General features: G+C 53.3%; 1 protein-coding gene across 1 annotated transcript; it reads right to left on the minus strand.

Moving 5' to 3' along the window:
• Positions 1 to 220: 220 nt before the first annotated feature.
• RHBG (Rh family B glycoprotein) lies at positions 221 to 24,533 on the minus strand. The gene is given in 10 exon segments (XM_033198516.1): positions 221 to 6,307; positions 6,484 to 6,557; positions 8,883 to 9,004; positions 9,550 to 9,683; positions 9,807 to 9,944; positions 10,239 to 10,405; positions 12,924 to 13,071; positions 13,189 to 13,339; positions 13,843 to 14,029; positions 24,291 to 24,533. Coding segments are annotated over 10 exon segments (1,377 nt in total). The 5' UTR covers positions 24,478 to 24,533; the 3' UTR covers positions 221 to 6,238.
• Between the last annotated feature and the right edge of the window lie 261 nt (positions 24,534 to 24,794).

Raw genomic sequence — 24,794 nt, forward strand, 5'->3', positions numbered from 1 at the left:
TAATTAGCAACCGCCAACAAGAAGCCCGGTGCTAATTTCACCAATAATCGAGGCTTGTGGGGCGTGGACAGGAAGGGCGGGTGAGGGGATGGATGGCTGCAGCACGGGGAATAATGCAGCCGCTGTGGGCAGTGCCAGAGCCGAGGCCAGCAGGGCCAGAGGCTGGAAAGACGGGGAATGGGACCCACCCTCCACTCCCCACCCCCCATCGCCTCCCACACCAGGATGCCTTGACCCCCCACAGTGCAGCTTCCTCAGATGCTGTTGGGACAAAGTGAAGTGTGAGGAATTGCAGGCAGGAGGGGAACCTCTGTCTGTGTCTTCAGAGCCGGAACCCAGACAGTAGCCCATGGGATGGAGGCAAATCTATAAAAGCCCGAGTGAAATGAGCTAGAAGGGGATTGGGAACAAGCCCCACAGTGTCCTGGAGCACATTCCTTGCTCTGGGGAGACGGAGATGGATGGTGCTGAGCTGAGAAGGAGGGGACGTTGGTGTGGTGCGGGGGCAACTTCTCCAGCTGAGGGCTTTCCCGCCAAGAAGAGCAGGGTGGGAAAATCCAGACGATGCCCAGGCACAACAAAGCCCACTTCCTCTCTCAGCCTCAGAGCCAAGCTGGGCCTGCTTGGTGCCTGCCTGGGGCCCCAGAGACCAGCCCAGAGAGCCCTGGAAATCCAGGCAAAAGGGAAAGGGACACTTCGGGGCAGGGAGCTCTGGGGCCTGCCCAAAGCAATGGTGACCACCTGCTAATGCCTTGGAGAGGGAGGGCAATGGAAGGGACACGTATGCTCTGGGGCTTGGGTGGGCAGAGGAGAGGGGTAGGGATGCTGGATCACTTTCTGAGTTTCCATGAGACTGTGCAGCCCCAGGTCAGAATGCTGTGCAGGGATTCCAGGTTGGACTAGCACCCTAGATAGGAGAGTGGCTAGATGAGGAGCTGAAGGAGGGTCCACTACCCCAAATAGAGGTGAACAGAACTCTGGCTGCCTCCTCAGCACCATGAAATGCCTCAGCTCCTAGGCCTGGTCCCTGCTCCCAACCTTCCTCTCATCTAATAGTCTTCCAAATACTATTCCAGAAGCCAGGCCCCACTGCCTCACACACCCCAGAATGGCTGACACGCATGCTGCACCTGGATGTTTATAGAGGCCGGGGGGACAGAGGGGAAGAGCTGCATCTCAGGTGGAAGGCTGGGCCAGAGCACAAAGGAACAGGCCTCTGAGCCCAGCGCAGGGGCCCTGCCTTCCAGAAGACTGCCTGCCCTCCTCCCTTCCTCCCTCCTCCGTTCATTCAGCCTCTCTCGCCTTCCTGCCACTGAAGACCTGGGGATCCTGGGACAGTTCTCATTTTGGTGTTGCCCCTGAAGCCATTATGAATCCTGGAAGCATCACTGCTTCAAGGACCCAAGCACCATCTCCAAAACAGCATCTCACTTGAGTGGCAGAAGCCCTTGCTCCTGAGTCTCAGGGTGGGTTTAGAAAAGGTGAACTCAGGTCCTGTGCCTTGCAAAGGCTCCAGCCCATTCATTGGAGCTCAGCCTGGAAGTGCTCAAGTCCAGAGTGCCAAGTTCCCAGCCAGAACAGGCACTGCTTTGAGCAGAGAGCTCCCCTGCCCGCTGCCCGGGTATTCTCAAGTATTTGATCAGTGCCTTCTATTAGATGGGTACAATCTCCCATGCTGGGACACAGGGATGCACTTCTTTTGCTTGTGGGAGGGACTTTGTGTGACAAGCCCACACCTCTGTGTCATTGGAGAAGTTTATTTTCATCTTGCCGTAACTGGCCTTTCTCCCAGTAAAAAGTTGGGGCTCCTTACCTGGTGGTGGATGGCAGAGAAAAGAAAGAAGGCCTGGACTGGGCCTTGGGGCATCTCTGCCCAGTAACCTCTTTTGCTTTGGGGACACCACAAGTATTTCTCTCAGGGCTCTGGAAAGAACTGGCCTCAGAGACACCTGTCAAAGTCTTTTGGGTCAATATGAAGTGTATAAATGGATGGAGTTTGCAGGGAGCAGGTTAAGAGGGAGGGAGGGTAAGAAGAGCCCCAATGATGACCAGCTTTAAACCCCAAGAGACACAGGCTCAGACTTGTGCAGGCCCCCAGGCTAGTGATGGGGCAGCCAAGACGGGGGCCACCATGGCCAGGTCCCCAAGTCAAGGCTCTTTGGGGAGAGGAGTAGGTACGTGGGGCAGGGGACAGATGCCCACCTCTCTGCGCCCCAAGGCCTAGTTCCGGTCACCCTCCGCCTTCCTCTCGGGCTGGCGGACTCCACTGGCGATCACACGACGGCAGCACAGACAATGGCGCTCTGTCCCGGGCGCTCCGGGACGACACCTCATCCCTATGCAGTGGCCGCCTCCCCCATCCAGGCCCGGCCGCCAGCCCTTTTCAGGCCGTGGAAGCCCAGGCGGCGGCGAAGGGAATTCTCACAGGCCGTTGGCCATTTGCATAGCCGGCTCGCCCGCCCGGAGACATTGGCCCGCATTGTTCCCGGGCGGCGGCGGCGGGCGCACGGGCCGGGGCGCGCGGGGCGGCGCGGCTGACCGGCTGGGAGCGGGCGGGCCAGACAAAGGAGAAGGGGCGCGCAGGGCCCGAGGCGGCGGTGGGGGAGATCCCGACGGTGGGAGCGGAATATCGGGGTGAGATGGGGGGACGCGGCAGCCGCGCTCGTCTGCCCCAGGACGGCCACCGCCCCGCACTTGGGACACCCACGCCGTGTCTAATTCCTCCCTGAGTTGGGGCCGCCGCGTCGTGATGTGAATCCCAATAGGGGGGAATCTCAGGCCTTTCCCAGGCTGCGCGGGGTTCGGAGTGCCGGGTCCTCTAGAGGTCAGAGGAGCAGCTTCTAGCTCCTGGCCGACGGGGCTCTGGCCACACAGGGCAGAAGCACCTGGGGGCTCCTGGGGACCTTGGGCCTCCTATCCAGAGTCCCTGGGCAGGAAATCCTGCTGTCCTCCACACACACTTGCGCCAAGCCAGAACAGCGGCTGGCTGCTTCCGGAGAACCTTCCCTCAATGCCGCTGGCCCCGCGGGCTTCTACCTTGACCTCAGCGCAGCCTGTCTCCCCGCATCAGTCTTCTCTGGGGCGCAGGCAGGGGCCGTGTCCTCGTCCATCATTGTCCTCAAAGATCGGGCATTGGCGTTGGATAGACAGAGTTCATGAGCAGGCAAGTGTCCGATTGTCCTGCACTGAGAGGAATAATGGTGCTGATCAGAGGGGCTGTCCCTGAGGGGCAGAGGCCTCATTGTCCTGAAGGGGTGAGGAAGGAGACCCCTTGGCCCCTGTCCCTGCCACCTCCTTGACCTGCTCGTTGTCCCCCTGTTGACCCAGCCTGAATAGATGGGCCACCATGTGGGGGACAATGCTGCTGAGGCAGGGACTCCAGGGGAGAGGAGGGAAGGGCTTGGTCGCATTTGAGCAGGGGCGCTAAGGGTACCTGTCTTTCCTGCCCTCTGCGCTCCCTGACTGAAATCCGTGGTGGGATGATCACCCACACCCAGACCACAAAGAATGGCTCAGTCCTATGAAGTGGAAAAAGGTCTGGAGGGCCCATGATGAGTCCAGCACTCAAGGTAAAGTAGTGGGAGGGAGAGGAGGAAATAGAGTGAAATACCAAGGGTTAGGCTTCGCAAAGTTCTGTCCTGGGCAGACAGTCCCCTGAATGAGAATGGGATCAGGGTGCAGGGGCTCGAGGCAGGGATCAGCATCATTGCCTGGGCCATGGGAGGCTTCACAGAGGCGACAGAGCTTGGAACTATCTGTTTACAGGGCACACAGGGCCACCTCTTATGGGTTAGCTCTCTCCCTGACCCTTTCTCGGACATCTTGGCAAGCTATGATGAGACCTATACCCTTTGTCCTGTGGAACCTGGCTGGGCAACTGCCTTCCCCTAAAGAGGGCTCAGTTGTCCCTTTTCCAGGAAGCCTCCCTGGATTGAGATGGGCCGCTCCCCCCAGCCAATGACCAGTTGGGGCTAGAGCTGCCCATTTTTTTCAGACCTGGAGAAGATTTGGTTGTAATCAGGAAGGAATCAACCAGCAGAAGAAAAGGGTCAGGTTGTAAAATGTTAGTGACATGAATTTTTGTTTGTTTGTTTGTTTGTTTGTTTTTTGAGCTAGGGTCTCTCTCACCTAGGCTGGGGTACAGTAGAGTGATTATGGCTCACTGCAATGAACTGCTGGGCTCAAGCGATCCTTCTGCCTCAGCCTCCTGATTCGTGGGAACTACAGGTGCCCACCACCACATCTGGCTAATTTTTTTGTAGAGATGCTGTCCCACTATATTGCCCACGATGGTCTCAAACTCCTGGGCTCAAGCAATCCTCCTGCCTCAGCCTCCCAAAGTGCTGGAATTATAGGTGTGAGTCATCTTACCCAGCTGGTGCCATGAATAAATGAAGATTTGTAGCTTTCCTCACCCAGAATGGGCTGGGGCGGGAAGATATCTCACCCTATCCTTGAATCCCCCTTTCCTGAAAGTCTTCTTTCAGATCTCTGAGAACCGGCCAGCTGGCTTTACCTGGGCCCATGCAGAGCAGAGCTGGGAACTGAGGCCCCATAGGCAGAATGGGGGGTGGGGCCTCAGCTCTCCCAAAGTCCCTCCCTTCCTCTTAGCAAGGGCTGACAGTGGCCAGGAACCTTTTTGTGATCCCAGCAGTCATTCTTCTGCTTCCACACAAGGGTCTCCTCCCAACACACCTACCCCCAACCAACAATGGGCATGGGGGGCTGTGGAGGAAGGAGAGGAGCTGAAGAGACAGAGGCACAATTGGGCCACATGAGCTGGGATGGCTCCACAGAAGCCTGTTCCTCAACCTCCTTCTCCTCACCCCTGTGCTTGGCCTCTCCAACCAGCCCAGCTCAGTCCCTCCAGCTACGGTGAGCATGGAGCCTGATGGGACCACCTTTTGTCCTCATTCCAGGGCTAGGTCCCAGGAATCCTTCCACTTCCTCCTTAGGGTCCTATGTCTGATTGGTCTTGGTTTTAGGGGAGAGATAGCTGTAGTCAGAAGCCTAGGGGACAGGCAGGAGAAGGCGGAGGGGGTCCCAGTCCTTCAGTGTTGGAAAGGGGGCTCCAGTCTACTTGGAGGGATGGATTTCTGCTGGATGAGAGACCTGAAACCCCTGGCATCTGCCTGACATGTAGTGGGGGATAGGAACTCAAAAAAGGCTCCTGGCGTGAATGCATGAGGACCAGAGATGAAGCAGACAGGAAGGGGGTTAGGCTGTAGGAAGGAGTTTCATTCTTCATAGAGGACCAAGGAGGGGCATAAAGGCGGCATCTTCCTCTTCTGGATTTGGAGCGCCCTCTGGTGGTCAAATGACTTCAGGACAACAGAGGCCCTTGAGTGGGCATCGAGTGGTGTCTTCAACCTTCTCTGCCACAGCCCTAATCCACACAATGATACCCTTGCTATTCCCCACTCCTCAGTCTCGGGACAGGGACATAAGTGGCAACTAGGTGCTGGCTGCTTCTAGCTTATTGGTGGCCCTTTGGGCTCTGTGGGTACCCTCTTCCTTCACTGCTCAGAGGCTGCCCGAGTTGAAGGTCAGAGTAACAGCAGTTCTGGAACAGGAAGAACTCTCTCCCGCAGCCCAAGACATCCTATAACAAAAAAAATCCTGTTTTCTGGGAGAGAATGAACTCCCTGTGCCTGGAGACAGGCAAGCCTAGGTGGGGCAATGGCCTGGTAGGACATGGCACTGGAGAGGGACTTCCACAGATCAGGAATCAGGCATTTGTCAGCACTAAAGCCCTTTCCTGCCTCTCCAGGAACCTCCAGGAGGTTCTACCATTGTCAGTCAGAAGGTAAGAGGAACTTCTTATGTTCCCAGGGCACAAAGACAAGGAGTCAGAACCTTAGAGATGGTGGCATTTATCACCCTCAAACCAGGCCTGGCTCAGGCTTCACTGTAACTGTGTGACATGGACCCAGTGTAACTGTGTGACATTGGGTGCCTCACTTTGGCCTCTTCTACCCAAGTGCAGGCTGGTAGGGCAGTCGGTTCAGGTAGCTGGCGAGTTTCCCCTACCGTACCCAGTTATGGCCCCACTCCCCACCATCTCCCAGCCTCCTGCTGCCCCTCTCCCTGTGGAGATGCTGCCTGTGGAAAGGGGCCTCCTTCTGGCTCATGGCTCCCTTCTTGCAGCCGGAGGAAGGGGGGCTCAAAAAGAACTTCCCAGTAGCAGCCAGTCAACATCTTTGAAAAGGAGCATGTCCTCTCAGGAGCCAGCAGTGGGTTAGGCCTGAGTGTCTGCCTCCTCCACTCTCAGAGGTCTCTGGGCTTCATCTTCATGCTTGCCAGGCACCTGGAAAGCAGGAGTGGGTAGAGGTGAAAGGGTAGCTCCAGGAGCCTGGAAGCCACAGCTCAGGGGTGTACCCCAGAGGAGAAGCAGCAGCAAGGAAGGAAGAAGGCAGCTTGGGCCACAGGAGACAAGGCAGGGAAGGGAGACTCAGAGGGTGTAAGCGCCCAGTGATGTCTCACCTGCCAGTGAACTTGGTCCTCGTAGCACTGGGAGTCTAGGGGGGAGTCCAGAAAGGGTAGCTTCAGCAGGAGCCCTGGTGGTGGTGGGGAAGGATCTGTGAGGCTTCTCTGCCCCCCACCATGGAGGAGGGTGCCACCCAGTGCCATAGGGCACAGGGGTCTAGGAGGCATGAGACCAATATGATGCCTGTGCAGGCAAAAGCAGTATTTGTTGAGTGTCTACTATGTGCCAGGCCCTGTGCAAAGTGCTTGATTAGTCTTGCTTTCCTGAGTAATCACAACAACCCTGCAAGGCCAATATTACCCCGTATTACAAACAAAGAAACAAGACTCAGAGAAGTTAAATAATTTGCTCAAGTGTATGCAGTTGGTAATAGACCAGTTCCTGATTCCATCATGAACCACAGCTGCTGAGCTTTCTGTGGCCTCCCACACAGGAGGGGCACAGAAAATGCTTATTGTGGCCGGGCGCAGTGGCTCACACCTGTAATCTCAGCACTTTGGGAGGCTGAGGCAGATGAATCACTTAAAATCAGCAGTTCAAGACCAGCCTGGCCAATATGGTGAAAGCAAGCCCATCTCTACTAAAAATACAAAAATTAGGAAGGGTGTGGTGGCTCACGCCTGTAATCCCAGCACTTTGGGAGGCCAAGGCAGGTGGATCACCTGAGGTCAGGAGTTCAAGACCAGTCTGGCCAACATGGTGAAACCCCGTCTCTACTAAAAGTACAAAAATTATCTGGGTGTGGTGGGGGGCGCCTGTAATCCCAGATACTTGGGAGGCTGAGGCAGGAGAATCACTTGAACCCGGAACGCAGAGGTTAAAGTGAGCCAAGATCATGCCATTGCACTCCAGCCTGGGCTACAAGAGCAAAACTCCATATCTCTCTCTCTCTCTCTCTCTCTCTCTCTCTCTCTCTCTCTCTCTCTCTCTCTCTCTCTCTCTCTCTATATATATATATATATATATATTATATATATATATATATATAGGCATAGTGGCATGCCACTACTTGGGAGATTGAGGCAGGAGAATCATTTGAGCCTGGAAGACAGAGGTTGCAGTGAGCTGAGATTGTGCCACTGCACTCCAGCCTGTGTGACAGAACAAGACTCTGCCTCAAAGAAAATGCTTATTGCATAAAAAAGTTATTAAATGAATGAACTAAACCATATTAGAGAATGAAAATCTCCAGGTGGTCGGGCCCCGTGGCTCAAGCCTGTAATCCCAGCGCTTTGGGAGGCCGAGGGGGGCGGATCACCTGAGGTCAGGAGTTCAAGACTAGCCTGGTCAACACGGTGAAACCCCATCTCTAGTAAAAATACAAAAAATTAGCTGGGTGTGGTGGTGCATGCCTGTAATCCCAGCTACTAGGGAGGCTGAGGCAGGAGAATCGCTTGAACCCGGGAGACAGAGGTTGCAATAAGCCGAGATCGTACCACTGCACTTCAGCCTGGGTGACAGAGCAAGGTTCCATCGAAAAAAAGAAAAAGAGGCCGGGCGTGGTGGCTCAAGCCTGTAATCCCAGCACTTTGGGAGGCTGAGACGGGCGGATCACTAGGTCAGGAGATCGAGACCATCCTGGCTAACACGGTGAAACCCCGTCTCTACTAAAAAATACAAAAAAACTAGCCGGGCAAGGTGGCGGGCGCCTGTAGTCCCAGCTACTCGGGAGGCTGAGGCAGGAGAATGGCGTAAACCCGGCAGGTGGAGCTTGCAGTGAGCTGAGATCCGGCCACTGCACTCCAGCCTGGGCGACAGAGCGAGACTCCGTCTCAAAAAAAGAAAAAAATAAAAAGAAAGGAAGGAAGAAAAAGGAAGGAAGGAAGGAAGGGAGGGAGGGAGGGAGGGAGGGAGGGAGGGAGGAAAGGAGGGAAGGAGGGAGGGAAAGAAGGAAATTTCCAGGTAAGAGCAGAAGGGAGGGGATGCTGAATCAGGTTTTATTGTGTAGGCCAAAAAGACTAAGGCCAAACATGAAGAGGGACTGCCTGACCCAGGGCCATGGGCAGTGTGCCTCTGTGAAAGGTTTTCGCACTGGCATCTGGAGGTGGCAGGCTGTCTCCTCCCCTCCCTGTCCCTGCCCCACATGGCGCAGCCAGCCTCTTCTAGGCCTCAGCCTGAGGTTGGGCTTCCCTCTAGTGGGCAGAGGGAGCAGCACAGGCAAGCATAGACCTGTAAGAGAGGGCCTCGCTCACCCTTCGCCGACTCCCCAGCCGCCCTTGGCACCAGAAAGGAGCAAGCAACTGCATGCACCTCTGTGCCTGCAGGAGGTTGGTTACCCCTTAACCTACAACCCAATCCCTACTTTATGGCTCCATAAATATCTATGATTGAATGAATTAATGTCAGGGGTATAGGATCCCACGCCCCTTCCTCTGGAAAATCCAAGATTACTCACCTCCGAGGCCCCCACCCACAGAGGCAAACATCAGTGTGACAAACAGCCCGAAGAGCTGGTACATGGCCTGTGACGTGGCACTGCGCTGGCCCTCAGCTATGAGTGGAAACACACTCTCCAGGCTGCAGGGAGACCAGATGGTGGAAAGGCAATGGTAGGGGGAGAGAGGAATGCAGCACGGAGCCAGGGCTACTCATGGCACTGAAACTCGCACTGGGGGATGCGAAGTGGCCAAGAGGGTCTTGAGGGTGCATGCCAGGCTGAGTCTCACCTCCAGGCCACTGCTTAAGCCAGGCCCACAGCCTGGAACACTTTTCCACCCTCGTAGGCCAGCAGACACCTAGGCACCTTTCAAGACTCCATTTGTGGGTTGCTCTTGCCCACCCTTGATGTGCAAAAATAGATCCTAAGGGTTATTAACTCTTACTGACCCTTCAGTAACAAGTAACACTCTTGAAGTCATTTGCCCATGACCTTCTGCTGCACTTGATTGAGGACCAGGAGGGCAGTTTCTGGATTGGTTTTGTTAACTCCAATTTCCTTTGCTCCCAGAATATGGAGGAATGAATGAATTAATTCTTTTTTCTTGGTCACACACAAAGAAAGAGAATGGCAGAGGTCGTTCCAGAGGGATGGTGACTGCAGTGCGGGCTGGGAGGAAACTCACCCATCTCCATAAGCTTCATGGGTGGCAAGCCCAGCCACAAGGACCCCCAGGAGGGCCCCCAGGACCCCTGGCATCCCATGGAGGTTGTGGACTCCACATGTGTCTTGGACTTTGAATTTTGATTCAAGGATGGGCTGGAGGGCAGGACAGATCATGAGTCTCCTGTGCCCACTCCCCACCACCTCATCCTGTTGGAGAGGCAGGAGGAAAGTCACCGAAGACTCCATGTTCTGCCCAGGCCCCAAAGGCATCTATACCGTAAAGAACTTGTACCCCAGCGTGGAAACAGTCCCAGCCAAGAAGCCAGCTGCCAGAGCCCCAAAGGGTGTCAGCATCATCTCACTCGAGGTTCCCACCACAACCCCTCCAGCCAGCGCTGCATTTTGGATGTGAACCTAAGGGAAGAGCAAAGTATTGGAGGCCCTTCCAGATCGCCACACCCACAGCAACCCAACCCTACCCACCACAGGGACACCTACTGCTTCTGGAAGTCCCTCTGCCATCTAGCCTCTCACTCTCCTGCTATCATATCTCCTCCCATTCTGACCCCACAGCCACCAACACAGATGGAGCCCCCCTATGCCTGTGCCCTTATCTGTTCCCCGGGAGAATCTTTCCTGAGGGTCTCAGACCTCTCCTCCCCCGCCCAGGCCACCCCCTCTGCCTCTTTGAAGTCCTCTTCCCCATACCATGTCAAGCCTCCCGTCTTCCCCCACAAGGGCTCACAAGGCAAAGGTGCCGAGGGTGCTGGCAGCCAGGGAGTAGTATGTGTTGAGGGCCGTCCGATGCTGCCCAGCCCCCAGTGCTGTGAGTGCAGAGTTGAAGCTAGGCCAGAAGATCCACAGGAAGATGGTCCCTAGATGGTGGACAGGCAGGCGGAGTGAGAAGAAGGAAGTGGCTCCCACGCAAGGTACAAGTTGTATAACTGCAGGCAAGTCACCTACCCTCAGCAGCCTCAGTTTCCTCATCTGTTCAGTGGGATTGATAATAATACCACCTTGGGCTGGGCACAGTGGCTCAAGCCTGTAATCCCAGCACTTTGGGAGGCCGAGGCGGGCAGATCACTTGAGCTCAGGAGTTTGAGACCAGCCTGGACGACATAGTGAAACCCCATCTCTACCAAAAATACAAAAGAATTAGCCAGGCATGGTAGCACGTGCCTGTAGTTCCAGCTACTTAGGAGGCTGAGGCAGGAGGCTCGCTTGAGCCTGGGAGGCAGAGGTTGCAGTGAGCTGAGATCATGCCACTATACTCCAGCCTAGGCTGGAGTATAGTGTCCAGAGTACTGCATCCAGCTGGAACATTGGCATTTTTTAAGTGTCAAAAAAGGAAAAGAAGGCCGAGCACGGTGGCTCACTCCTATAATCCCAGCACTTTGGGAGGCTCAAGGCGGGTGGATCACAAGGTCGGGTTCGAGACCAGCCTGACCAACATGGTGAAGCCCCGTCTCTACTAAAAATACAAAAATTAGCCGGGTGTGGTGGCACACGCCTGTAATCCCAGCTACTCAGGAGGCTGAGGCAAGAGAATTGGTTGAACCTGGGAGGCAGAGGTTGCAGTGAGCCGAGATCACGCACTGCACTCCAACCTGGGAGACAGAGCAAGACTCTATCTCAAAAAAAACAAAAAAAAAAAAAAAAAGAAAGGAAAGGAAAAAAGGCAAAGGCCATTGCATATTGGGGACTATGCTGGGTGCTTGATACACATATCAGGAAAACAGTGATGACCTCAATCTCTCCTAGACAGAGTGGACCCTTCAGTGTTTGGGAAAGGCCTCTGTTTGCTGAGTACTGAATGGGCTGGGCCTGTGCATTTTGGGAAAGAACTGGGAGCCCATTTACCCTGCCTTCCTGCATGAGGTTCCCAGGCCCGTCCTGGAGGGAGAGATAGAAGGACCCAAAGGATAAGGTGAGGGAGAAGGCTAGGGAGCCTGTGGTATAAGCCAGTGAGGTGGGAGGCTTAGGGACCACCCCTCAGTTCTGAGTAGTCTGTTGGGTGTGGCTTCTCCCAGCAGCCCCGCAATCTTGAGTAAAATCTCCCACACTCATATTTGCATCCTGTAGGTGGAGCCTTTGTGGGAGAATCCAAGAAGGAGCCTCACTCCTGTCTGGGTGACACTAAAATCCAGGAGCTGGGAGGCAGAGAACTGAGAATGCAAGTCTCCTGGGAACACCTGGAAATCTTGGGGAAGCCTTTGGAATTCAAGGCAAACTTATCTGGGTCTCAAAGGGCAAGGAGGCCTCAGCTGCCCTGGGGTTCTTTGTACTCTGACCCAGCAGTGCTGAGCAATCCTAAGCCAGCCTCTCTGTTTCATACAGGAATAGGCACTTCAGTCCCTATTCAATACCGTCTATGAAAAAAATTAAAAATACGGATTTGCCTTCAGTCTGCAGTTATGAAAATAGAGGAACAGAAGCCAAGGTGGAGGCACATGCTTAGAAGCAGGTGGTGGTGGCCGGGTGCGGTGGCTCACGCCTATAATCCCAGCCCTTTGGGAGGCTGAGGAGGGTGGATCACCTGAGGTCGGAGTTCGAGACCAGCCTGGCCAACATGGTGAAACCCTGTCTCTACCAAAAATATAAAAAATTAGCCAGGTGTGGTGACACACACCTGTAATCCCAGCTACTCGGGAGACTGAGGCAGGAGAATTGCTTGAACCCAGGAGGCAGAAGTTGCGCTGAGCTGAGATTGCACCACTGCACTCCAGCCTGGGCAACAGAGCAAGGCTCCGTCTCAAAAAATTTAAAAAAATAAAAAAGAAAGAAAGAAAGAAAGTAAGTAAGTAAGTAAGTGGTGGTGACAGGGCTCCTAGCACCTATGGGTCCCTGGGGTGACCCAAGACCTTTCCTCTCCTTATCCCTGCCTGAGAGTGCAGGGGCTTCCAGGCATCAGGAATCTCCCGGGAGGAAATATCCTTAGGAGGGGGAAGGCAGCACCAGGGGCCTGCAGAGATTGCCTGTTTGCCGGGAACCAGACACACAAAGGCCTGGAGGCAAGGGCAGGCAAAAGCTGAGTCTGGCTGGAGCCTGAGCCAGTGAGGAGGGAGGAGGAGGGGCTGACATGGCAGCTGAGGAGGCCACTTTCTAACCTGTGGCTGGTGGGAGCCCTGGAAGGTTTTAAGTAGGGATGGAGGTGGATTTAGAAAGGACCCAGTGCATATGCATTCCCCAGGGCTGAATTCTAAGAACTTATAAAACTGTTGAGAATGGTAAGTGCAGATCCCAGAGCTCTCACAGCAGAATCCAAATGGGAAGTGAGTGCCCAGGCACAACCCCAGGACTGCAGTCAGCACCACGAGAGACAGTCGCCTCTAGCCCAGATCAGAGGCCTCCAGACCAGCCCCCTGCCCTGCTACTGCACCTCGCAGGCCTCACCAATCATGGCGAAGAGGTCTGAATGGTAGACGGAGCCCTGGCGGTGCTTGCTCTTCTCCAGCTGGGGCCTGTACAGAACCCGCGAAAGGACCAGCCCAAAGTAGGCACCAAAGGTGTGGATAGTCATGGAGCCTCCGGCATCTCTCACCTGGGGAGGTGCGGTGAGGTGGAGAGGCAGCACCCCACCCCCGCCCCCATGCTCCTGGCTCAGAGGCTGACCTTGACCACCGGCCACCCCCCACTCCATCCCTCCCCAGACTCTCACCCCCAGGAGATGAAGGAGCACAAACTCATTGATGCCAAACAGCACCACTTCCAGCAGGGCCATGAGCAGCAGCTGTGCAGGCCCGGTCTTGCCCAGGACGGCACCAGAGGAGATGAGCACGGCCCCCGCACAAAAGTCAGCGTTGATCATGCTGGGGATGGGGCAGAAGGGGGAGCACAAGAGGGGTGAGGGAGGCTGGCCTCTGGGCTTCTGCCTGACATGAAGCCAGAGTAGCATGACTTGGTGGGTGGGGTGGGGGTGGAGTTCTGGAGAAAAGACAAGGAGGTCAAGCTCCTCCCTGGAGTTGGAAGGGATCACCTGGCCCTGTTTGTAGATGAGGAAATCGAGTCTCAAGGAGGTTCTGTGACTTGGCTGAAAAAAGCCACACTAGGTGGAGGAACCAGAGCTGTCTACCCTTCTCGCAGCTCTTGGGGAACAAGGGCCCTAAAGAATGAGGAGGTGGGGCTGAGTGTGAGGGTCAAGGATGGGAGAGGAAATCAGGCAATAAGGACAGGCAGGACACCTAGAGAAACCAAGTGACACCCAGAATCATGAGTCAGGAAGCAGACTTGAAGGACAGGGCTACATCTGGGGCCCATGGGCAGGGGCCCCCCTACTGAACCTGGGGGAGCTGGGTAGGTGGTGGCTGCCTACCTCTCCACGCCAACACGGATGTGGCCACTGTGGAAGGAGTGGAGAAAACCCTGGACCAGTGTGGACCACTGCAGGGCAAAGGCGGCCAGGAGGAAGGTGAAGCCCACGCTGCTGAAGCCGTAACGCTGCAGGAAGACCATGAGGAAGCCAAAGCCCACGAAGACCATGGCATGCACATCCTGGAAGCCTGCAGTGGGCAGGGACAGGTGGGGCACTTGGGGGCTGCTCTAGCTAGCCCATAATTCAGTCAGCTACCCTGCCAGTGTCCCTGGCTCTCACCAGCCAGGGCTGCCTTGAGTCGAGCCTATAAAACTCCTCAGGCATGGCCGGGCGCGGTGGCTCAAGCCTGTAATCCCAGCACTTTGGGAGGCCGAGGCGGGCGGATCACGAGGTCAGGAGATCGAGACCCTCCTGGCTAACACGGTGAAACCTCGTCTCTACTAAAAATACAAAAAACTAGCCGGGCGCGGCCGGGCGCCTGTAGTCCCAGCTACTCGGAGGCTGAGGCGGGAGAATGGCGGGAACCGGGAGGCGGAGCTTGCAGTGAGCCGAGATCGCGCCACTGCACTCCAGCCTGGGCGACACAGCGAGACTCCGTCTCAAAAAAAAAAAAAAAAAAAAAAAAAAAACTCCTCAGGCACATCAGGGGCTCCCAGCTCTGAGCCACCTGCACAGAGCTGGCCAGCTTGGAGCAGTGGGACTCCGACATCCCTGCTGTCCTCATGTCAGAGCAAGGGAGTAAAGCCTTCTGCTCTATTCATTTGCCTCATCCCCGGGGTCTCTTACAACAGACTGGCTGGAAGTCCAACCTGTGCTCTTTTCTGCTGCAGTCCCTGACTTTCTCCATGCTCAAAATTCTCCCCACTACAGACTTCTTTTCAACATTTCCTCTCTGCTAGAAAGTCCTTCTTCACATCTACCCTCCATCCCTCATACTTCAGAGACTATACCTCTTCCTTTTGAGGATTTTTAAGTTATTATTGTTACTAGATGTCTCGCTCTGTCACCCAGGGAAGAGTGCAGTGGCATGATCATAGCTCACTGCAGCCTCAAACTCCTGTACTCAGTCAGTCCTCCCACTTTGGCCTCCTAAGTCGCTGGGACTACAGGTGAGGCCCACTGTGCCCAGTTATTTTTTTAAAAATTGTGGCGCCGGGCATGGTGGCTCACGCCTGTAATCCCAGCACTTTGGGAGGCTGAAGCGGGTGGATCACAAGGTCAGGAAATCGAGACTATCCTGGCTAACACGGTGGAACCCTGTCTCTACTAAACTACAAAACTTAGCTAGGTGTTTTGGCGGGCCCATTTATATAAAACAATAATAATAATCAACTTGGCATAGTGGCAGGCACCTATAGCTACTCAGGAGGCTGAAGCAGAAGGATCGCCTGGGCTCAGGAGTCTGAGGCTACAGTGAGCTATGATCACATCACTGCCCTCCAGCCTGGGTGACAGAGTGAGACCCCATCTCTAACAAATAATAACATACAGTAATATTGAAAATGAGGTCGGCCGGGTGTGGGGCTCACGCCTGTAATCCCAGCACTTTGGGAGGCTGAGGTGGGCGGATCATGAGGTCAGGAGATTGAGACCATCCTGGCTAACACAGTGAAACCCCGTCTCTACTAAAAATACAAAAAATTAGCGAGTGTGGTGGTGGGCGCCTGTAGTCCCAGCTACTCCGGGAGGCAGAGCTTGCAGTGAGCCGAGATCGCGACACTGCACTCTAGCCTGTACAACAGAGTGAGACTCCGTCAAAAAAAAAAAAAAGAAAGAAAATGTGGTATGAGATAAATGCAAATACTTTGCTTTAGTTATTAGCTTATTCTCTAACTGCCCCCTTCCCATCTATTTGTAAACTTGTAAATAAGGTTTGAATCAACCTAGTCTGATGATGTTCAGCCCCAACCATCTGGTCCTGTTTTCTTTTGTCTTAGGTCTATGTACATAGTAATACCATGCTATATTTTTTACTTTAATCAAGAAACACCAGAGAAAGCGTGTCGTGAGCACTGTTATTGCATTTGTTGTAAATATGTTATTGAGAAATGGGCTATTATCACCCTAAACCCCAATTTTATAGCTTCATGTAAAAATTTTCTTTCTTTTTTTTTTTTTTAGATAGTCTCACTCTGTCACCCAGGCTGGAGTGCAGTGGTGTGACTCAGCTCACTTCGACTTCCACCTCCTGGGTTCAAGCGATTCTAGTGCCTCAGCCTCTCCAGTAGCTGGGATTACAGGGATGGACCACCCTGCCTGGCTAATTTTTGTATTTTTCATAGAAGCGGTGCTTAACCATGTTGGCCAGGCTGGTCTCAAACTCCTAATCTCAAGTGATCTACCTGCCTCAGCTTCCCAAATTGTTCAGATTACAGGCATAAGCCACTGCACCCGGCTGTGAAAAATTTCCCTTAGAACTTAGTGCTAAGAAATGTCACTTTCCAGGCCGGGCGCGGTGGCTCAAGCCTGTAATCCCAGCACTTTGGGAGGCCGAGACGGGCGGATCACGAGGTCAGGAGATCGAGACCATCCTGGCTAACACGGTGAAACCCCATCTCTACTAAAAAAAAAAAATGCAAAAAAAAAAAAAATTAGCTGGGCGTGGCGGCGAGCACTTGTAGTCCCAGCTACTTGGGAGGCTGAGGCAGGAGAATGGCGTGAACCTGGGAGGCGGAGCTTGCAGTGAGCCGAGATCGCACCACTGCACTCCAGCCTGGGCAACTGAGCGAGACTCCGTCTCAAAAAAAAAAAAAAAAAAAAAAGAAATGTCACTTTCCCCAGGAACCGGTCTGCTTTCCCACCTTCAGGCAGCCAAGGTGCTGCGCACCATGGACCAGGCTCTGGGAATTAACTGTCATCAAGGCAGCCACAGTCCGTACTCTCACAGAGCAAGGAAGACAGGCAAGGAAGAGTCAAAGAACTGCATGTGTGAGGCTTCCTTGGCTGCCTGGAGCTCAGAGTTCCACTGGAATCACAACTGGACAACTGTAGGCCCCGTATGTGGTTCATTATTTATGTTCTGCTTCTCTCCTTTGCTTTTCTTATACACATGTTTTGGTTGTAAATGACTTCAAGTCTCTTGTAGAAAGAGGTTGATCATAAAGAAAACAAGCCGGGCACGGTGGCTAACGCCCATAATCCCAGCACTATGGGAGACCTAGGCGGGCAGATCACAAGGTCAAGAGATCGAGACCATCCTGGCCAACATGGTGAAACCCCATGTCTACTAAAAATACAAAAATTAGCTGGGCATGGTGGCACGTGCCTGTAGTCCCAGCTACTCGGGAGGCTGAGACAGGAGAATCACTTGAACCCAGGAGGCGGAGGTTGCAGTGAGCCAAGATAGTGCCATTGCACTCCAGCCTGTCAACAGAGCGAGATTCCATGTCAAAAAAAAAAAAAAAAAAAAGAGGCCGGGCGCGGTGGCTCAAGCCTGTAATCCCAGCACTTTGGGAGGCCTAGACGGGCGGATCACAAGGTCACAAGATCAAGACCATCCTGGCTAACACAGTGAAACCCCGTCTCTACTAAAAAATACAAAAACTAGCCGGGCGAGGTGGCAGGCGCCTGTAGTCCCAGCTACTCGGGAGGCTGAGGCAGGAGAATGGCGTGAACCCAGGAGGCGGAGCTTGCAGTGAGCTGAGATCCAGCCACTGCACTCCAGCCTGGGCGACAGAGCGAGACTCCGTCTTAAAAAAAAAAAAAGAAAAGAAAAGAAAAAAAATTATGCTCCCCTTTTTTTGGTGGAATCGCCCGGGCTGGAGTGCAGTGGCCGGATCTCAGCTCACTGCAAGCTCCGCCTCCCGGGTTTTACGCCATTCTCCTGCCTCAGCCTCCGGAGTAGCTGGGACTACAGGCGCCCGCCACCTCGCCCGGCTAGTTTTTTTTTGTATTTTTAGTAGAGACGAGGTTTCACCGTGTTAGCCAGGATGGTCTCGATCTACTGACCTCGTGATCCACCCGTCTCGGCCTCCCAAAGTGCTGGGATTACAGGCTTGAGCCACCGCGCCCGGCCTTGAACTTTATTTATTTTTGTAGAGATGTCAGTCTCGCTATGTTGCTGCCCAGGCTGCTCTCAAACTCCTAGCCTCAAGCAATCCTCTCACCTCAGTCTCAAGAGTAGCTGGGATTGCAGGCATGAGCCACCACACCTGGCTCAATTACTGAACTTTAGAATGCAATCAATAACTTTGAGAGAAGTATGATTTTATGCTTTTTGTGTGTGTGTGTGTGTCATATGCATGGGCAGATAGGAAATGAGTTAGCAAGGCCCTAGAAGAGGGCTGGATATGTACTGAAATTAGAGGTCTGAGGCCGGGTGCAGTGGCTCACCCCTGTAATTCCAGCACTTTGGGAGGCTGAGGTAGGTGGATCACCTGAGGTCAAGAGTTCAAGACCAGCCTGGCCAACATGGCAAAACCCCGTCTCTACTAAAAATACAAAAATTAGCCAGGTGTGGTGGTGCACACCTGTAATCCCAGCTACTAGGAAGGCTGAGGCAATAGAATTGCTTGACCCAGGAGGTAGAGGTTACAGTGAGCCAAGATAGTGCCATTGCACTCCAGCTTGGGCAACAAGAGAGAAACTGTGTCTCCAAAAAAAAAGAAATTAGAGAGGTCTGCAGCTACCAACCCTAGGGTTGGGACACTAAATGTCCCCAACCCTGCACTGCTTCTCCAGACCTACCCACTCCCCAAATCATCCAGATCCTAAAACAGTAAGAGATGAATGGATAAAGAAAATGTGGTATATATACACAGTGGAATACTATTCAGCCATAAAAAAGAATGGAATTCTGGCCAGGCGAGGTGGCTCATGCCTGTAATTCCAGCACTTTGGGAGGCCGAGGCAGGCAGACCTGAGTTCAGGGAGTTCGAGACCAGCCTGACCAACATGGAGAAACCCCATTTCTACTAAAAATACAAAATTAGCCAGGTGTGGTGGCGGGCACCTGTAATCCCAGTTACTCAGGAGGCTGAGGCAGAAGAATCACTTGAACCTGGGAGGCAGAGATTGCAGTGAGCCGAGATTGTGCCATTGCACTCCAGCCTGGGCAACAAGAGCGCACTCCATCTCAAAAAAAAAAAAAGGAATCCTGTCATTCGTGGCAACACGGATGGAACTGGAGGACTTTATAAGTGAAATAAGCCAGGAATGGAAAGCTAAACACTGCATGTTCTCACTCATATGTGGAAGTTAAAAAAAAGTTGCTCTCATAGAAGTAAAAAGTAGAACAAAGGATAATAAAGACAGAAAAGTAGGGGGAAGGGGGAATAGGGAGAGATTGTTAAAGGATACAAAATTATAGCCAATTACATCTAAGATAGAAGGAGTAAGGTATAGGTCTAGTGATCTATACCCAGTGATCCCCAACCTTTTTGGAATCCGGGACCAGTTTCCTGGAAGGTAATTTTTCCACAAATGGTTGGGGGGTGGGAGATGGTTTCAGATTGATACTGTTCCATCTCAGATCATCAGGCATTAGATTCTCATAAGGAGTGCACAACCTAGATCCCTCACATGCACAGTTCGCAATAGGGTTCGCACTCCTATAAGAATCTAATGCCACCGTGATCTAACAGGAGACAGAGCTCAGGCAGTAATATTCACTCACCTCCTGCTGTGCAGCCCCGGTCCTAACCAGCCTAGGAGTTGAGGACCTTATAGCACTGTAGAGTGACTATAGTTAGCAATAATATATTCTATCATTTCAAACAGGAGGAGGATACTGAATGTTCCCAACGCAAATAAATGATAAACATTTGAGATGATGGGGAAAAAAAGGGAGGAGAGGCATCACTTAAAACTCAGCCCGCACCCTAAGTTCTTTTAGCCTCACCGCTGGCTGCTTTTCTCCTTGTGCAAAAAGTAAAGAGAATCCATGTCTATTCTAGTGCTCAAGGACAGCAAGGTAAGGAAGGGTGCTAGGTCGAAGGGCTCCTGACCATTACATGCCAAAACCAGTACAGAACTTGTGTGGTATAAGTGTTTACATCTCCCACCCCAGGTTTGTTGGGAATCAAAACTCAAGGCTCTGACCTTTCAACTGGAGTCTAAACATCAAGAAATCTCCTTCTCTGGGAACATTCCACAATGAGAAATTCTTTTTGGGCTCTGAGAGGTGAGGGGCTGTTCCAGTTGGAGGTGGAGGAAAAAGATAAGGCAACCTCTCAATATCCCCTTTAGAGGATGCCTGTGCGGGTGGGACGGAGTCTGATGCCCACCCTGCCCCACCCCCACCAAACTCATGCACTTTTAAATTTTTTTGAGACAGAATCTTGCTCTGTTGTCCAGGCTTGAGTGCGGTGGTGCCATTACAACTTACTGCAGCCTCAACCTCCTGGGCTCAAGCAATTTTCCCTCCTTAGCCTCCAGAGTAGCTAGGACTACAGGTGCTTGTTAACACATTGGGCTAATTTTATTTTTTATAGAGAAGAGGTCTCACTTTGTTTGTTGCCCAGGCTGGTCTCAAATTCCTGGCTTCAAGCAGTCCTCTCACCTCAGCTTCCCAAAGTGCTGGGATAACAGCATGAACCACAGTGCCCAGCACCAAGCACCTTTGACTGGAGAGAAGATAAAGCTCTCCAAAGCCACCTATTACTCTCCCTCCTTCTCTTACTGCCTCTCTGCAATCCAGCTAGATAAATCCTGGACCAGACAAGATTATGGGAGAAGAAAGCTGTTAAAGCTGGGGCTTTGGCATCTAGCAGAGCTTGATTTAAATTCTAGGTCTGGCCAGGCCTGGTGTCTCATGCCTGTAATCCAAGCACTTTAGGAGACTGAGGCAGGAGCATTGCTTGAGCCTGGGAGGTGGAAGCTACAGTGAACCGTGATCATGCCACTGCACTCCAGCCTGGGTGACAGAGTGAGACCCTGTTTCAATCAATCAGTTAATTCCAGGACTCCCTGCCTCCTTCTGATCCTATGACCTTGGGCGAGCCTCTGAGCCTGTTTTCTCATCTGTAAAGTATGGATATTAAATATGATAAGCAAGAAGAAGCAGGGAGAGCTGAGGGGGCCATCTCCCCCAACTTCCCCACCATTCATCCCGCCTGCCTCTAGGGGACAGTAGGGCTGTATTCTCTCTCCTAGAAGAGACCACAAGCCACTCTGGTCCTGGTCACATTCTTCATCCCCCACCTCTTCCAGGAAGATCCTGATTCCATCTATCCTAAATCCCTCTCTCTGCAAGTAAGGTCTGTGAGACGTATAAAAATAAGAACCTGTCCATGTTTTTTCAGAACACTTTCTCATGTTTGCTTCTGTGGCCCTTTAGCCCTGGCTCTTTCCCCTTCTTTGTTATTTTTCCACCACTTGCTTTCTGGAAGAAGAGGCTTGTAGTGTAGGGGGAAGGACACAGATGGGGAATCAAGAGACCTGGTTTTAGCCTGGCTCTTCTGTAACTTGCTGTGTGACTTGGCCAGGTCACATGACCTCTCTGGCTCACTCTCAACATCTGAGTGGGTGAACCAGATGGGCTCTCAGGGTCCTTCCAGCAGAGAAAACAGACGGACCCTCAGACTAGCCATGTCTTGGCATTGGCCGGTCCGGGAGCTCAGCAATAGCCGCACAACTCCCTTTCATCTCCCGAATCAAAGGGCAGTGGCTACACCTCCCTCTGGCCCTGACCCCTTCCCTTGGGCACAGGGACAGGTGAGGACCCGGCTCATCAAAGCCCCAGGCTCTAGGGACCTTGCATCTCCCTCCTGCCCAACCTTCCCCCACAACGGTATCCAAGTCCACAGGAATGGAAACCTAGGGCAAAAAATGAAGTAGGAATCCCACCTGTTATATCTCCCTTATTGCAATTCAGGGATGAAATACTGTATGTCTGAGGAGAGCCTACCATTGCAGCGCAGGGGCAAGAGGCTGGACTCCGGGGAAGGCTTTGTAATAAGGAGGGCTTCAAGGAGAAGCAAGTCAGGGGTTCATGGCAAGCAGCCAGGTCAGACCCTTACACAACAGCTTACTTCTGTCAGATCCGGACTGCTCCCTCCCAACTCTTTATCCTTCTTTTCTAGCCAAGACTGTGGATGAAATATGGGGAGGGAGGAGCTGTAGCCCCTTCTGCCTAGGGTGGGTGGGGGGTCTGGTATTTCATGCCCAAGTCCAAGTTTCCACCTCACCCTCTATATCCTCAGCATTTTGAGCTTCATTTTGTTGGGTCTAGAATAGGGTGAGGTGGGGATAGCCTGCCATCAGCTCTGCATACAGAAAGTAGGGTAATAGGGCCAGGTGCGGTGGCTCATGCCTGTAATCCCAGCACTTTGGGAGGCCGAGGCGGCTGGATCACCTGAGGTCAGGAGTTCAAGACCAGCCTGGCCAACATGGCGAAACCTTGTCTCTACTAAAAATACAAAACTTAGGCGTTTTGGTGGGCGCCTGTAATCCCAGCTTCTCACGAGGCTGAGGAGGGTGATTTGCTTGAACCTGGGAGGTGAAGGTTGCAGTGAACCGGGATCGTGCCATTGCACTCCAGCCTGGGCAACAGAGTAAGACTCTGTCTCAAAAAAAAAAAAAAAGAAAAAAGAAAAAAAGGAAGTAGGGTAATGACAGCTGGAAATTTTTAATAGGAGACTCTCACACTCTAGGCCTTGTTTGAATGTATCTCCTTTAAACTGAGGCATCCTTTTTCCCCTTGCTCAGATGGGAAAAACTGAGGCTTGGAGATGACCTGCCCAAGCACTTGTGATAAATTCTGGAGATCTGGTGCTCTTGGTCCCAGCTGCCTAGGGCCTAAATTGCAAGACAGGGTCCCCAACCTTTGAAGGAGAATCTCTATTCCTATGGGGCCAAGGGTGGGGGTGGGAGGTTAACTCTCTCTCTGTCGAAACTTGTCAGCAGGCAGGTGACTTGGGCAAAAAGCTTAGGATGCCTGAGTTCTAGTTCCAGCTCTGCCACTCACCTGATAGGTGATCGTGAACAATTCACAACCCCTCTGAGACTCAGCTTCCCCTTCTGTGAAATGGGCTAATGACTCTGCCATGCTTCCTGCCAAGTCTGGGGGCTGCTGCTCTGTGATTAGCAAGTAGAGGGTGACTCATTTTCTTTCTTTCTTCTTTCTTTTTTTTTTTTTTTTTTTGAGACGGAGTCTCGCTCTGTCACCCAGGCTGGAGTGCAGTGGCCAGATCTCAGCTCACTGCAAGCTCCGCCTCCCGGGTTCACGCCATTCTCCTGACTCAGCCTCCGGAGTAGCTGGGACTACAGGCACCGTCACCTCGCCCGGCTAGTTTTTTGTATTTGTAGTAGAGACGGGGTTTCACCGTGTTAGCCAGGATGGTCTCGATCTCCTGACCTCGTGATCCGCCCATCTCGGCCTCCCAAAGTGCTGGGATTACAGGTTTGAGCCACCGCGCCCGGCTTCTTTTTTTTTTTTTTTTTTGAGACAGAGTTTCACTCTGTTGTCGCCCAGGCTGGAGTTCAGTGGTGCAATCTCGGCTCACTGCAACCTCACAACCTGCACTTCCCCAGTTCGAGTGATTCTCCTGCCTCAGCCTCCCAAGTAGCCACGATTACAGGTGCCCACCACCACGCTTGGCTAATTTTTTGTTTGTTTTATTTTGTTTTCGAGATGGAGTCTGGCTCTGTCACCCATGCTGAAGTGCAGTGGTGCGATCCTGACTCACTACAACCTCCGTCTCCCGAATTCAAGAGATTCTCTTGCCTCAGCCTCCCAAGTAGCTGGGACTACAGGTCCCTGCCACCACACCTGGCTAAATTTTTGTGTTTTTAGTAGAGACGGGGATTTCACCATGTTGGCCAGACTGGCCTTAAACTCCTGACCTCAGATGATCCGCCTGCCTCAGCCTCCCAAAATGCTGGGATTACAGGTGTGAGCCACAACGACTGGCCAGTTGCCTCATTTTCTCTTTGTCTCTGAAAGGACCAGCTTTGAGGGACTGGGGAAGAAATGCCTGATCTCAACTGGTCTTGGCTGCCTATATGCGTGGGCAATTCATACCTAACACCTGCCATTATGACCTCTCACAACCCCACTCTTACCTTCCCTGCCCAGCAGGATTCTCTTTCCCATGCTCAGGGTGGAGCCCCTAGGAAAGGCAGTCTCTGGAACAGCCCAGCAAAGCCCAACTAGGCCAACTGAGAGTGGGACAAGGGGATGGTTAAAGCTGGGGCTCTAGATCTGGCTTCCAATCCCAACTCCCCCACTCGTGACTATGTGACCCTGAATCAGCCACTTAACCAAGCCTCAGTTTCCCCACCTTTGTCTATCTCATAGACTAAGTGAGATAATGTATATGTACCACGGTACCCTGGATCATAGCAGGCACTAGTGAAAGGGTGAGATTTTAAAGCCAGAGTCTCTCCACCTCAGAGCGAGATGGCTTCCCAGCTAAATGGGGGCACCCAAATGCTCCCTCCCAAGACGCCGGAGGGTCTTTGCAAAGCTTGGGTTCTTTGCTTCCCGCGCGCCCTCACCCCGCACTCACTTGGGTAGCGAAAGTAAAATTCATTGTCCGCGTTACTGTGGTTGCCCCGGTGCCAGAGGGCAGCGTCGGTTTTGTGGTTGTAGCGGACAAAGACAGCAAAGAGAACGGCAGTGGCGCCCTGGAGGAAGAGGCACAGCAGGGGAAGCTGCAGTCGCCGGCCCGCGGCGCGGCTGGGAGACCGGGCCATAGGTCTGGGCTGCGATCTAGGCTGGTGCTCACAGGCTCTGGCAGACAATCCCCGGCGGCAGGGCAGGTTTCGCGGAGCCCCGCCCACAGAGGCCCTGCCCACGGAGGCCCCGCCCTCACCTGCCGCAGGCCCAGGGCCCAGGGACCAGGGACCAGGAGCACACAGAGGCCCTGCCCACGGAGGCCCCGCCCTCACCTGCCGCAGGCCCAGGGCCCAGGCCCAGGGACCAGGAGCAGGGCGTCGGGGGTTCCTGGACCCTCGGCCCGAGGTGGGGCCAAGACTTGGGGAAGGGAGTCGCACAGTCCTGGCGCTGACCC

The sequence above is a fragment of the Trachypithecus francoisi genome, unplaced genomic scaffold (genome assembly GCF_009764315.1).
Source record: "Trachypithecus francoisi isolate TF-2019V2 unplaced genomic scaffold, Tfra_2.0 Lachesis_group5, whole genome shotgun sequence".
Taxonomy (NCBI): domain Eukaryota; kingdom Metazoa; phylum Chordata; class Mammalia; order Primates; family Cercopithecidae; genus Trachypithecus; species Trachypithecus francoisi.